The 15725-nt window shown below is 42.3% G+C and overlaps 1 protein-coding gene across 1 annotated transcript in view; it reads left to right on the forward strand.

Annotated features, from left to right (window-relative positions):
* DNAAF9 (dynein axonemal assembly factor 9) overlaps positions 1-15725 on the forward strand; it is a 220709-nt gene that overhangs the window by 133411 nt on the left and 71573 nt on the right. The window contains exons 14-19 of the mRNA XM_055544328.1: positions 1297-1378; positions 2332-2368; positions 9328-9415; positions 12274-12350; positions 14764-14808; positions 15178-15223. Coding sequence (XP_055400303.1) covers positions 1297-1378; positions 2332-2368; positions 9328-9415; positions 12274-12350; positions 14764-14808; positions 15178-15223 — 375 coding nt within the window. The remainder of the gene's footprint in view (positions 1-1296; positions 1379-2331; positions 2369-9327; positions 9416-12273; positions 12351-14763; positions 14809-15177; positions 15224-15725) is intronic.

The following is a 15725-nucleotide window of genomic DNA, read 5'->3' on the forward strand; positions in this document are numbered from 1 at the left end:
TTTTGATTTGCATTTCTCTAATTAAACATGTTTAGCATCTTTTCACGTGCCTTTGACCATCTGTATGTCTTCTTTGAAGAAATTTTTTCATTATTTAAAATCTTCTGCCCATTTTTTCATTGAGTTGTTTGTTTTTTTGATATTGATCTGTATGAGCTGTTTGTATATTTTGGAGATTAATCCCTTGTCAGTTGCATTTAAATAAATTTGAGGTTAATATATGCTTACATAAATTTCTGACATCATCTAAGGAAGCATATTTGAAATACATGGCACCTTGAAGAAAAGCCTTTAGTTAGGGAAAATTTGGAAATCCAAGGAACATGTTGGAAATAAGCCTATTAACCAACAATTAGAATTATGTACATGATTTTTCATTTAGATTCATGACTATGTTGATCATATTCACTATGGTATGATTTAGATTAGTCAGAATTAAATCTTAATTTCAAGTCTATAACTTGGGTTACAGAAAAATGCCATTATTTTCTCTTGTGACTTAAACAATGGAGTGAAATAGAAGGAATGGTTATTTGTGTTATATTTACTTAGCTATTTTTAATATACTGTACTAATTTCCTTTCCTTTAGTTTTTGTGGTAGCATTTTTGCATTTTGAACCTACTATCCTAGGAACCCTGATGAGATGTTGGATTTTCAAAGGAGAAAAGGACATCCATTTCCATCTGTATAAATGAACAACTAAGCAGGGAAGAAAAATAAGAATTAAAAAATCTAGAGAACTTATTTTCTCTCCTGGAAGGCCTGTGTACAAAGATGAAATACAGATGAAGGGGGGGGCCTGGGTATCACCTCCTTTCCTGAGTTTGTAGCTGCCCCTCCACGTCTACATATCATGTCAACCAAGGTCCTCACTGTGAAAGGTCTGGACTAAATATTAATGACAGTCAAAACCTAAGCACATTTTGTCTTCTTTTCCTTCTAAATTGTTAATTCTTTAGCATCCTGGACTGACCCAACAGCAACCTCACAAAATAGCCGAAGTTAACACACAAAAGATATCTTTGGAAAAACAACAGTTAAAGGTGACCTTTTCCCCTATGCCTTTTCAGTTCAGTTCAGTCAGTCAGTCATGTCCAACTCTTTTCGACCCCATGGACTGCAGCACACCAGGCTTCCCTGTCAATCACCAACTCCCGGAGCCTACTCAAACTCAGGTCCATTGCGTCGGATGCCTTTAAAAATTAATAAATCAGCTATTGGTAAAATAAAATGGATTTCCATTAATTGTACACTTTTTAAAGTCTCCTTTTTTACTTTTTTTCCTGACATCCAGGTAGTACAATGTGTTTCACCAAAGGGACCCTTGGCTTGTTCAAGAACATACTTTTTTGGAGCTACTCATGTTCCTTACTTGGGTAAGTCCATGTAAGTTGTCTCATCAGCTTGCCTATTCTCCCATGAACTAGAGATGGACTCAGGATTTACTACTTTCCTCAGAAACACATTTTATAGCCTCTAATTCCCTCTCTGGTTCCAAGTGGAGAGTTGTGCCTAACACATTTCACACAGAGTGTATTTCAGGAGGAATAATTATCAGCTCAGTATATATTAGTTCTAATCATATGTAAGACCATGTAATTGGTATCAGAGGGAAGGCAAAGATGAGTCAGCTGCAGTTGCAGATAGTTGGAGGAGATATGGGCTGCAGTGGGAGCTTGGATGACTCAGCCAGGTGCCTATTAATCTTATGAGAAAAGTGAGGAAGAGCCACAGTAGAAGGGTACCTATAAGCTGGGAACATTGATAGGAGCAAGTGTCAATGCTCTTGAAAGGCTAGGCTGACTGAAGCTGTCCTCCTTGCTGGGCTAACCCGAAGCTACAGACTTCCGAAGAGACATAGAGAAGAATAAATGAGGATCCCAGCACTGTTCCACAGAGGAGAGTACATCAGAAACCAGGTTTTCTCCTGAGAGTTATTATGTAAGCTGAGAGATTCTGAACATAACATGACTTGAGTTGAATTGAGATGAAAAAAAGAGGTAGAACTGAGCCTGTTTACTTATACCTTCTTTTTAAAAAGATTAAATATAGAGGCAGAAACTTTCTGAAGCTGAAGATTCCACATGTCTTCTTTGGTATTTAGTGGTGATGCTGAGTGTGTTGTCAAGATCATTGTCCAGGATAAAGGTCTAGGAGGATATTCACAGAAGCTAGGTTTCACTATTACTTGTACGTGTACAGTATTTAACTCAAAAGAAAAAAAATACAGTCCTTAACATCTCCTTCAAAATAGGAAATTCTAGTCTCCTTGTAAAGTGTTTGCATTTCCTGTAATCTCACATTTGTAATAAATGGTCCTCTTTCACAGGAGATGACAACAAACTGCCCAAGAAAACTGAACAAATGTAAGTCTTCATTTCTATTACACTTTTTATTTCTCAGAGTTAAGTTACTCAGAAGTTGAGACCATCACATCTACCTCCTTTTGAGATTGACATTGGGTAGGGCATTTGGTTTAAGACCGAGCAGAGCTGTGTAGTCTCCCAAGATGTCTCAACCCTGTCTCTCATCTTGGAGTTTAGGCTAGAGACTCTGCCAGGTTTGCCATCTGTTCCTTCTCCAGAACTCAGAGACTTCCTACCTGCACATCCATGCATTTAAATACCATAACTCTTCTTTTTTTCTTTTTTTAAAATAAAGAACCAGGCTTCCTTACTTCTTTTTTTTTGGCTGCACTGGGTCTTTGTCCCTACAAAGAATGAGCTTAGTTGTGGCGAGCGGGAAAGTTACTCCTGCATTGTGTGGGCTTCTCATTGTTGTAGCTTCTCTTGTTGCAGAGCTTGGGCTGTAGGGCGCATGGGCTTCATTAGTTGCAGCTCATGGGCTTACACGAATCCTGTTGGATTAGGGCCCCACCCTTACGACTACCTTTAACTTTACTTTTTAAAGGCCCAACTGTACCTCCGAACATTGAGGGCTAGGGCTTCCATGTGGATTTTCAGTTCAGTTCAGTCGCTCAGTCGTGTCCAACTCTTTGCGACCCCATGAATTGGCAGCACGCCAGGCCTCCCTGTCCATCACCAACTCCCGGAGTTCACCCAAACTCATGTCCATCGAGTCGGTGATGCCATCCAGCCATCTCATCCTCTGTCGTCCCCTTCTCCTCCTGCCCCCAATCCGTCCCAGCATCAGAGTCTTTTCCAATGAGTCAACTCTTCGCATGAGGTGGCCAAAGTACTGGAGTTTCAACTTTAGCAACAGTCCTTCCAAAGAACACCTGGGACTGATCTCATTTAGGATGGACTGGTTGGATCTCCTTGCAGTCCAAGGGACTCTCAAGAGTCTTCTCCAACACCACAGTTCAAAAGCATCAATTCTTCGGCGCTCAGCTTTCTTCACAGTCCAACTCTCACATCCATACATGACCACTGGAAAAACCATAGCCTTGACTAGACGAACCTTTGTTGGCAAAGTAACATCTCTGCTTTTGAATATGCTGTCTAGGTTGGTCATAACTTTCCTTCCAAGGAGTAAGCGTCTTTTAATTTCATGGCTGCAGTCACCATCTGCAGTGATTTTGGAGCCCCAAAAAATAAAGTCTGACACTGTTTCCATTGTTTCCCCATCTATTTGCCATGAAGTGATGGGACCAGATGCCATGATCTTGGTTTTCTGAATGTTGAGCTTTAAGCCAACTTTTTCACTCTCCTCTTTCACTTTCATCAAGAGGCTTTTTAGTTCTTCTTCACTTTGTGCCATAAGGGTGGTGTCATCTGCATATCTGAGGTGATTGATATTTCTCCCGGCAATCTTGATTCCAGCTTGTGTTTCTTCCAGCCCAGTGTTTCTAATGATGTACTCTGCATAGAAGTTAAATAAGCAGAATGACAATATACAGCCTTGACGTACTCCTTTTCTTATTTGGAAGCAGTCTGTTGTTCCATGTCCAGTTCTAACTGTTGCTTCCTGACCTGCATATAGGTTTTTCAAGAGGCAGGTCAGGTGGTCTGGTATTCCCATCTCTTTCAGAATCTTCCACAGTTTATTGTGATCCACACAGTCAAAGGCTTTGGCATAGTCAATAAAGCAGAAATAGATGCTTTTCTGGAACTCTTCTTGCTTTTTCCATGATCCAACAGATGTTGACAATCTGATCTCTGGTTCCTCTGCCTTTTCTAAAACCAGCTTGAACAGCTGGAAGTTCACGGTTCACATATTGCTGAAGCCTGGCTTGGAGAATTTTGAGCATTACTTTACCTAGTGTATGAGATGAGTGCAATTGTGCGGTAGTTTGAGCATTCTTTGGCATTGCCTTTCTTTGGGATTGGAATGAAAACTGACCTTTTCCAGTCCTGTGGCTACTGCTGAGTTTTCCAAATTTGCTGGCATATTGAGTGCAGCACTTTCACAGCATCATCTTTCAGAATTTGAAATAGCTCAACTGGAATGCCAACACCTCCACTAGCTTTGTTCGTAGTGATGCTTCCTAAGGCCCACTTGACTTCACATTCCAGGATGTCTGGCTCTAGGTGAGTGATCACACCATCGTGATTATCTGGGTTGTGAAGATCTTTTTTGTACAGTTTTTCTGTACTCTTGCCACCTCTTCTTAATATCTTCTGCTTCTGTTAGGTCCATACCATTTCTGTCCTTTATCCAGCCCATCTTTGCATGAAATGTTCCCTTGGTATCTCTGTGGATTTTGGAAGGACATAATCAGTCCATAATAATTCAGGAATCTCTGAATTCCATAAAGGGATTTTCATTCAGAAATATGAACATTAATTAGAGTTCTGTTATTACCTAATTAGATATCCTGGCATAAACTCATTAGGTCTGTGCTTCCCAAAGGTAGCAGACAGACCACAGAGAATCATTTAAGGATCTTTTTAAAAAAATATGTTTCCCAGGCTATAGTAGTTCTCAAAACCACTAAATCAGACTTTCTAGAGTAGGACCCATATGACTCTGTCCAAAACATATAAAGTAATATAGTCACACTAGAAAATTTGAAAATAAAGGAAAAAAAAATAAGATTAGCTGTAATTCTTCCTCTTTGACACTGCGTATTAGTATCTTAATGTATACTTTTTTGTTTTTTTTTTAATTATACATACAGGTTTTGTGTAGCTGCAGTTACAGTATGTATAGATGATTGTCGGGGTTTTCTTTATTTTAGCAGCAATTCAGCCACATTCTCATATGTTGATGGATATGTATTATCTTGCTTTGTACCTGCTTGTACTTCCGTGCCAGCTGTGCTTAACCATTGCCCTGGATCCTCATTCTGGACCCTTAGACATTTTGCCTAAACCAAATCCATTGGTACTATACTTCAGAGACGGATGTTAAGTGGTGCTTGGGCCCACATCAGGTGATTTGTTAAGTCAGGGCTAGTGGAACTGGGGCCTAATGGAGTCCTAGTGAAGGTAGTAGCAGCACTATCCAGGCATAGAGCAGGCCCTTCCCTAATCATGGGTCTCTGGACTCCTGTCCAGCCCTTTTTATGAGTCAGAAGTCAGGAAGCTTTGTATTGAACTCTTGCCTGAGAGTCTGTATAGGAGAAAGCCAGGCAGGGTGTCAGCCTGACTAATGGTACTAAGTGATATTTGAATTCAGCTGGGTGAGGAAGAGAGGAAGGTAGATTTTTGGCCTCTATAAATCTTTGCTCTTAGAGTTGAGATGTGAAGGTTTCTTGTCATATCTGAAAGTGACCAAGCTCTTGGACAGTGTCCCTGCTGGACACCTTCCTTACCAGGACATACCCCTCTGCTGTAGCCTAGTCAACAGTCTTCAGGATATGTTGAACCTTGGAGCTGTCATTTTGTCATGTGTTGTTTCTTATTTTCTTCTACCCAACTCCAGTCTCTTATCTGCCATGAAAAGGTGTGGTGTGGAAGCCAAGAAGGAAATTGGCAGTGTGGTGTGGCACAATGGAAAAGCACAAGGCTAAGAGCAGACCTGAGTTCAACTGTGTCATTTTCTATGGCTTTGGACAACTTATTGCACTGCTATAGGCCCTACTTTTTTTTGTCTATAAGATGAGAATGACCAAATCATTTCTCTGATCCTTCCTGCTATCAAACTCCCTCCTTTTGCCTTCCTTTACCTGTTACAGGATTCTCAGGCTTAAACATAGGCATATTCTTAGATTAGACAGTTAATTGCCAGATACCTCCCCTATATTTTGAGAGGCCTTGTGAATGAGCCCCTTTTCTCTGCAGGTAGTGGTGCTGGTTTAGTCACTAAGTTGTATCTGATTCTTGGGACCCCATGGACTGTAGCCTGCCAGGCTCCTCTGTCCATGGATTTCCCAGGCAAAAATACTAGAGTGGGTTGCTGTTTTCTTCTCCAGGAGATCTTCCTGGCCCGGGGATCAAACTTGGGTCTCCTGCATTGCAGACGGTACTGAGCCACAAGGGAAGCCCCCTTCTCTCTGTAATTATCCTAATAAGACCCTGGGTCTCCTCCTGAGGCAATGGTTCTCAACCAAGGGCAATTTTACTGCACCACTCCCACTAGTCCCTTCCCAGCCCCCACCCCCAGGGATATTTGGCAGTGTCTGGAAACATTTTTGGTTGTCACAACTGAGGGTATTACTGAGAGGCCAGGAATGCTTCTGAATATCTTATAATACACAGGGCAGACCTCCCAGCAAAGAATTGTTGCTGTTTCGTTGATAAGTTTTGTCCAACTCTTTGTGACCCTGTAGACTTGACTATCTTCACCAACAAAGAATTAGCTGGCCCAAAATGCAGATTGAAAAACTCTACCCAATAGGGAACCAGATTGGGATTTTCTAGAGATCTTCATGGCATTCCCCATATGGCAAAGAAAACACCCTTCTTCTAATGGCTTTGGGAAGTGCAAAGTCAGTTAAGAAGAGCAAGATTAGGAAGGGCCAGGGGGTCCTTCCCCTTGTCAGGTGTGGTTCTTTCCTTGGTCCTTGTCTTGTCACAGTAAAAGAAGTAAAACAACAGACTATAAAGCTCACATAGGCAGGATTTATTAAACAGGTGACATGAAAATATACTCCCCAAGATGTGAGGGCCGACCTACCCCAAAGGAGTGGGTCCCACCCCATTTTAGGTTTTTCTTTTTATGTCCTTGTTCCCTGCCCCCAAGCAGTGCTTGGAGTCTGATTTGTTTTGCCTCATGTCAGTCAAGGGCTTGTATCCAGGACCAACTAGGGAAGCGGGCGTGTTGGGCATGTTTTTCCCACCAAAGCTCCTTGGTATAGATTTTCCCTTTGTTCTATTTTTCATGGGCTTTTTCAATTCTGTTTTTTTGTGGGCTTTTTAATTTCTTTATCTGCCTTTTAGTGCCGCTTTTTAATCTCCATTTTGGACTCTTTACCTAACACCCTCAGAAGCATTCTCTGTTCTCTAAATCTGATATTTAGAAAGTGGTTTACGGCTGTTGTTTTTCAGTCACTAAGTCATGTCCGATTCTTTTCAACCCAGTGAATGGCAGCACACCAGGCTTCCCTGTCTATCACCATCTCCTGGAGTTTGCTAAAACTTATGTCCATTGAGTCAGAGATGCCACCAACCCGTTAATTTGCATTTAAATGGAGGCTGTCTTTGCAGTCAGATAATCTCTTTTGTCCCCTGAGGGCTCCTACTCTGAGGTTCCAGTAGCAACCAGCCCTTAGCAGGGGAGGAGACTACTTGAAGTTGTGGTGTGGTTGGTTCCTAGAGAAGCAGCAATTCTGTGTCTTGACACCTTTCAGGTCCTCTTTGAGGGTCAGAGTACTTATACAGTTTTTGTCAACTAAAAAAAGAGGCACAACGTGAGAATTGTGAGTTAAGTTTTATTTGAGGCAAAATGAGGACTGCAGCCCAGGAGACAGCAGCTCAGATAGTTCTGAGAGACTGCTCCACATTGCCAGTGGGGGAAGGTCAATGTATATAATTTTTGTGAAGGATGAGTTCAGTGCAGTCAGTCTAACTTTACAAAAGATTTTCTGCTAGTCACCAGGAGCTGATGTCACCATGAAGGGATTTAGTACTTTTCTAGATGTGAGGAGATGAAAGCATTGGGATCAGTTTCTGAAAATACCAAACTATCTAAAGATCTGTTCCACCAATTTCCTTGGAGCAGAGTGCCTCTCCTCCACCCTGGACTGCCTTCAGGGCATGTCAAAGGTAACAGCTGCAGCAGCACAGGGTTCAGTCTCCGAAGAGACAGATGGCATATGCCCTTGGCAATTTGTAGTTGACATTTTCTTCTGTTAAATCACAAACAGGGAGAATTGGTCTTTTGAGCAGAATTAAAACAAGCTGATTCTCAGAGTGAAGTAAGTCAGAGGAAAACAAACATCGTATATTAACTCATATATGAAATTTAGAAAAATGATAGTGATGAACCTATTTTCAGGGCAGCACAGGAGACATAGACATACAGAACAGACTTAAGGACACGGGGCGGGATGGGGGGTGGGCGGTAGGGAGGAAGTAGAGGGTGGGAGGAATGGAGACAATAACATAGAAACATATACACTACCATATGTAAAATAGATAGCCGATGGGAATTTGCTGTATGATTCAGGGAATTCATACCGGGGCTCTGTAACAACCTAGAGGGGTGGGATGGGTTGGGAGGTGGTAGGGAGGTTCAAGAGAAAGGGGACATAGGTATGGTGGTGATGGTTTAGTTGCTAAGTCATGTCCAACTCTTGAGACTCCATGGACTGTAGCCTGCCAGAATCCTCTGTCAATGGGATTCTCCAGGCAAGAATACTGGAGTGGGTTGCTATTTCCTCTGCAGGAAATAGGTATGCTGCTGCTGCTGGTAAGTCGCTTCAGTCATGTCCGACTCTGTGCGACCCCATAGACTGCAGCCAACCAGGCTCCCCTGTCCCTGGGATTCTCCAGGCAAGAACACTGGAGTGGGTTGCCATTTCCTTCTCCAATGCATGAAAGTGAAAAGTGAAAGTGAAGTCGCTCAGTCGTGTCCCAACTCTTAGCGACCCCATGGACTGCAGCACACCAGGCTCCTCTGTCCATGGGATTTTCCAGGCGAGAGTACTGGAGTGGGGTGCCATTGCCTTCTCCTGGACATAGGTATACCTTGGCTAATTCATGTTGATGTATGGCAGAAACCAACACAGTGTTGTAAACCAATTATCCTTCAATTAAAAATAATTTTTTTAAAAAAGCTGATTCTTATCATGGTTTAACAAGAGCAAAGTAAAAGTTGGAATGGGGCACACAGCTTTTAAAAGGTCTAGAAATCAACAAATTCTGTTTTTATACTTTTCTCTGTTTCAAAATCAGTTTCTTAGAGAATGTCATTTTTGTGCATGCAGCTTTTGATGAAACCTTGTGATGCTATAGGTAACCCTTATTTTTTGTTTTTAAAGTAGGCTCTTGTCACAGGTATATGCTACTGTTATTGAGGCTGTTTTGGCTGCCATTGCATGTTATGCTAAAACTTCCAGTCTCATAAAGGTAATTTCAATACCACGTTTCTCTTTCCTTGGTTATTTTAATGTGAAACTTCTTATCCATTTGTTTTACCTTTGGACACCTTTTTATACTTAATTTTGTGTGTGAGCTTGGGCACCAGATAAAGAGATGCCTTAAGAGTACTAAGCTTGTGATGCCTGGGACCTGCTGTTGTCTTATGGATGACAGCTGATTAGCAGTTCTTTGTAGATATCTGATTGTGTTAAAAAAAATAAAAATCAAACTATAGTATATTGTTTTATTTAGTAGTTTAAAATGATTTCAAAAGTTAAAAAAATTAAAGAAATAGAGATTATTCTGCTATGACTTTTAATAAAGTTAGATCAGTTTGTTTTGAGCTACATAAATTGATTTCCTATAATTCTTTGTTCTAAAAAATTAACTAAAGACTAGAAAAGCTAACTTGCCTCTCCTTGATAGGCATGTATGTTCTCTTGTTCTGACCATTTTCTTTTTTGCTGTTTGTGGTTAACCTGCCGTGCTGAGTTGGATTCTATATCTAACCTGGTAACAGATGAGACGAGTTGGCTTGATTCCTCCTATTGCCAATAGGACCTCTCCTGAAGCAAATCATTTGACATTAGAAAGGTTGTGTTGTAGATATCAAAGAGACTGTAGCCTAGTCACCAGTTTCTTGCCATCTTCCCTCCTCACTGAACTTGAATCCCCCCAGTACTTGGGATTTCTCAGCCCTTGGACTGAAAGCTTATGCAAAACAACAGGTTATTCTTTGATATCAATTCTGCACCTTTGTTTTTTAACTGATTTTTTAACTTTATTTATTTGCATGTTGATAGCATCTGGGCAAGAAATACTGAGGGCAGTGGTCCCTCCCCAAGAGCTAGGGAGAGGGTAGGAGAAAGCATTTTTCCAGGCCTCATAATGGCACCATCCCAGCTGATTACAGTTCACCAGATCAGGTTCCAGTGCCAACCTGCCTGAATGAAGTGTTTCCATGTGAATAGTAAGGACCTTACAGAAGTAGAAGAGATTAGAAGAGATGTCTAATCTCTTCTAATCTCTTAGATCTCTTCTAAGAGATTAGAAGATGTGTCAAGAATACACAGAAGAACTATAAAAAAAAAGATCTTAATGACCCGGACAACTATGGTGGTAATGGTCACTTACCTATCGCCAAACATCCTGGAGTGTGAAGTCAAAGGGACCATAGGAAGCTTTACTACAAACAAAGCTAGTGTAGGTGATGGAATTCCAGCTGAGGTATTTCAGATCCTAAAAGATGATGCTGTGAAAGTGCTGCACTCAATATGCCAGCAAATTTGGAAAACTCAGCAGTGGCCACAGGACTGGAAAAGGTCAGTTTTCATTTCAGTCCCAAAGAAGGGCAATGCCAAAGAATGTTCAAACTACCATACTGTTGAGTTCATTTCGCATGCTAGTAAGATTATGCTCAAAATCCTTCAAGCCAGTCTTCAGCAGTATATGAACCAAGAACTTCCAGATGTACAAGCTGGGTTTCAAAGAGGCAGAGGAACCAGAAATCAAACTGCCAACATTCATTGGATCATAGAGAAAGCAAGTGAATTCCAGTAAAATGTCTACTTCTGCTTCATTGACCATGCTAAAGCCTTTGACTGTGTGGATCAGAGCAGACTGGAAATTCTTAAAGAAATAGGAATACCAGACCACCTTACCTGTCTCTTGAGAAACCTGTATGCATGTCAAAAAGCAGCAGTTAGAACCAGACATGAACAACTGACTGCCTCAAAATTGGGAAAGGATTATGACAAGGCTGTATAGTGTCCTCCTGCTTATTTTACTTCCAGGCAGAGTACATCATGCAAAATGCTGGGCTGGATAAATCACAAGCTGGAATCAAGATTGCTGGGAGAAAGATCCAACAGCCTCAGATGTGCAGATGATGCCACTCTAATTGCAGAAAGTAAAGAGGAACTAAAGAGCCTCTTGATGTGGGTTAAAGAGAGTGAAGCTGGCTTAAAGCTCAAGATTAAAAAAACTGAGATCACAGCATCCAGTCTCATCACTTTATGCTAAATAGAAGGGGGAAAAGTGGAAGCAGTGACGGATTTTATTTTCTTGGGCTTCAGAATCACTGCAGATGGTGACTGCAGCCATGAAATTAAAAGATGCTTGCTGTTTGGAAGGAAGACTATGGCAGACCTAGAGAGTGTATTAAAAAGCAAAGATATCACTTTGCTGACTAAGGTCCATCTAGTCAAAGCTGTGGTTTTTCCAGCAGTCCTGTACGGATGTGAGAGTTGGACCATGAAGAAGGCTGAGCACCACAGTATTGGTGTTTTCGAATTGTGGTGCTGGAGAAGACTCTTTAGAGTCCCTTGGAGAACAAGGAGATCAAATGAGTCAATCCTAAAGGAAATGAATGCTGAATATTCATTGGAAGAACTGATGCTGAATCTCCAGTACTTTGGCTAATTGATGCAAAGAGCCCATTCATTGGAAAAGACCTTGATGCTGGGAAAGATTGAAGGCACAAGAGAAGGGAATGGCAGAGGATGAGATGATTAGATAACATCACCGACTCAATGGACATGAATTTGAGCAATCTTCAGGAAATAGTGAAGGACGGGGAGCCTGGCATGCTGCAATCCTGGGGCCACAAAGAGTCAGACACTACTTAGCAACTGAACAACATGTGAACCCAGCCTGAACCAACCAGGTACCTGTTCCCCTTAACAAGATGTTTTCACTTTAATTTATTGATACATACAGAGTAGTCAGGCAAAGAGGATGGTCAGTGTTCTCCTGGCCAAATGTAAAAAGGGCCCTTTCCTCACAGCTGAATGTACTCTTTCCTGCTGTGAAAGCTAATTATCTCTGTTTTATTATTGGTTTTACAGGCCAAGGAGGTAGCTGAGCAGACCCTGGTATCTGGGTTAAATTCCGTTGAGTTAATGCAGTTTAAGGCAACTTTACGGTAAGCAGTGGCCTATATTATCAATAAAAACTTTTATTTAATGTTTGTGTTTTTAAAACTTTCTCCCGTGTATTTGATATTCTGTCTCCCCTTTGAGGAATGTTCTGGTAAATCATTAGTATATGAAGGAGAGTCTTTGATGATTGGGGCTTTATTTGAGAAGCCAAGGATGGAGGAACTGTTTCAGAATCAGACACACTGATTAGGCTGGAATGGGAGACATATCAGTGCTAGAACAGACAGATGTGGATTCCAAGGTTTAAAAGATGAAGCTGGGGACATGAATGGTGAGGTTTGTTAGTGGTGATGATGAGGGGCCTTGGGCACATGAAAATCGTCACTGCTTAGAAGAGAGTTGTCCTAGGCCTTATCTGCCTCTCAGATGGTAGAAACCCCTGAGCCCGGCCATGTCTCAGCGTCTAGATGATCTAGGAATTTGGCTTCCTGGCAGTCTTGCCATCACTCACCTGGCATGTCACAGTGGATTTCTGTGTAGTCTTTGTCCATAGCTAAACCTTCAGGAACCCAGTCCACTCAACCTTCTGTCCCATATTAGGGCCATTTGGTGTACTTTTTTGCAAAGGAGACCAAAGACACCAATATTAGAAAGTTTCTTTAAGAATATTTCTGGGTTGTGGAGGGGAAAGGTGGCTTCATGGTGGCTCAGAGGTAAATTAATCTGCCTGCTAGTACAGGAGACATAGGTATGATTCTTGGTCTGGGATGATCCCACATACCTTAGAGCAGTTAAGCCTGTGTGCCACAACTACTGAGCCTTTGCTTCTAGAGCCCAAGAGCCACAATTACTGAAGCCCAGGTGCCCTAGAGCCTGTTCACCACAACAAGAGAAGCCCCTGCAATGAGAAACCTGCACACCACAGCTAGAAAAAAATCCCATGAAGCAATGAAGATCCAGAACAGCCAAAAATAAAATAGCTAATAGATAAATATAAAATACTTCTGGAGGGACTTAATGCAAGGGGCCCAGGTTCTATGCCTGGTCAAGGAACTAGATTCCACATGCTGCAACAAAGATGGAAGATTCCATGTGCTGCAACTAAGTACTGCCAAGCAAATAAATATTTTTAATAAATAAATAAATAACACTTCTGGGATGTGCACTGTGATACCTTGGCTCCATGCCCCACATTTTCTTATGTCTACAGCCCCAGGTAGTGAGAAGGAACATTTAGAAAACTAAGTTAATAAACTAACAAGAATTCTTTTGCTACAGCTCCAGGAGTGAGTGGTAATGAGCCAGAACTCTTTGATATAAAGCTTTAGGCTTGCTTAAGATTTCTTGTCCTTTTTTCTGGGTCTTGTGGCTCATATCTCTGGCCATAAGAGAAGGCTAGAGGAAGTTTGGTTTCTTAAGTCTGTGTGCTGACCCGTACTATCTGTTCCTGACAGACTTGAGTTTAAGGAAGCTTCTTTGCTTTCCAACTGGGTGACTTGGGCAAGATAGGGAGCTCTCTGTGCATCTGTTTGATCATACTCCTGCCCTGTAGAGTGATTGGAAAAGTGAATGATAGCTGCTGTCTCAGTGAGTTCTCTTCTGTTACCATTGGCATGGCTGACAGAGTCATCCATTCCTCCTGTCCTTGACACCTTGCCTAGAACACTCTGCCTTTCTGGGGCAAGCCACCTCTCAATCCCATGGCCTCCTACATGGGGCTGGGGTGGAGAGGCAGTGTCCCAGCCTGGCTAGAGAAAAGAACAAGAGGAGAACACCCAGGCGATAGGAAGAATCTTCGCGAGCCAGTTCTCCACTCTAGAACTCCACTTTTCTCTCCACATGGTCGCTTCTTTTAAACTGCATCAGATTAGCAAATTCTCCCAAGAGGAACAAAGGCAGTTAGCATATGACTGACCAGCATTTGTTATAGCAAAAAGATAAACAATTCAATTTAGAAACTTTCTTTTACAAAAGGAGTTAATGCCAAAAGGTTTATCTGGTTATTCCTCAGTTCTGAAGTCCTGTCTTGATTATACAGCAGCAGTTGATTGTGGGTAGCAGTCTGGCTGTAGTCAGGGATGGCAGCTTGACTGCACAGGTGTTGAAGAGAGGAAGAGGATCAGGAGAATATGTCAGGGCCATGGGCCAGAGGCCTGGGGCACGTAGAGGTTCTCTCAATCTCTCGTGGGCAGTAGTCACGTAGTTCTCTCCTGCTCTGTCCAAGAGTCAAGATAGTCCTGAGAATCTGCACAGAGGCAGGACCATGACTGGAGTCAGACACTAGCCCAGCATTTGCTGATGGCATGAAACCCTAGGGCATGTAGGGACATGACATATCTCACTGGGGCTCTGAGGGCCCAGCACAGGTGCATTGCAGTGGCAGGTGTTTAGAGAGCTTGCCATACAGTGGTTGCAAAAGCAGACTGACTTTTGTTTTATTTTGTTTTGGGTCTACAGCTCCAAGATGGCTTTTCATATACATGCTGTGAATAATCAGGGAAGGTAAGTATGTGTTTATGGTGTGTCCTCATTTGGAGCGAGTTTTAAGAGCAAAATAAGAGAGGCTACCGTGTAACTGCTATCGTGGATGATCTTTTCACCCTTCCACACCTGGCAGTGGCATCACTCCAGGGCTGGGCTCAAAGCTGGGTGTGCTCAGCTGAGACCGCTGTATCCTGACTGCTTCCCATGGAAAGACTAGAGTAGGGTCGGGGGTGGATCTGATTCCATCTGAGTGGAATTTTGCATACATGCAACCCAGTGTTTTGAAAAAGCTCCAAAGAGATCTAAGTGTGTGAGTTGCTTGCAAGTTGAAAAATAGAGAACATTGTAAATCTAATACATGTCTTTCCCATCAATTTCCTTTTCTAGAATCGTGCCTCTGGACAGTGAAGATAGCTTATACTTTGTGAAGACGGTAAGCAGAGCTGTTAAAGGTCAAGTGGCAAGGAATGGCCTATAAAGGACATCTACAAGGGGTGAGGTAGGAGTAGGTGAGGGTCTTAGGTAGCCCACTAGAGAAAGCTAGTTGTCTTCACTACTCTTCCAGCTGCAGCAGTGGTGAACCTGTGCTTTCTGAGGGTGCCAGGCAGCTGTACCAGGCTCACCACATCCACATGTCTGTGTCTAGGCACCCCTCGGTGTAATCTTAGCTGGAGGGGAGGGGAGGGGGCACCAGGGGATGGTAAATATCTCTTCCTGAGGTTCAGAAGGCTTCTTTCAAGTGGCTGAGATTTCTCTGACCTCACGTGGAAATGGGAGCTGAGGACAAGCCTACCTCAACACAGACCAGGTTTTCACTGGCTTCTCTATGTTCCAAGCCCTGTGTTGATGCCCTTATTTAAGAGGAGCTTGTGGAAATAGAAACAAACTAACATTAAATGGGGTAGTCAGAGCAGAGCTTTCTGACCTCTCTACTA

Source organism: Bubalus kerabau, chromosome 13 (genome assembly GCF_029407905.1).
Source record: "Bubalus kerabau isolate K-KA32 ecotype Philippines breed swamp buffalo chromosome 13, PCC_UOA_SB_1v2, whole genome shotgun sequence".
NCBI lineage: Eukaryota > Metazoa > Chordata > Mammalia > Artiodactyla > Bovidae > Bubalus > Bubalus kerabau.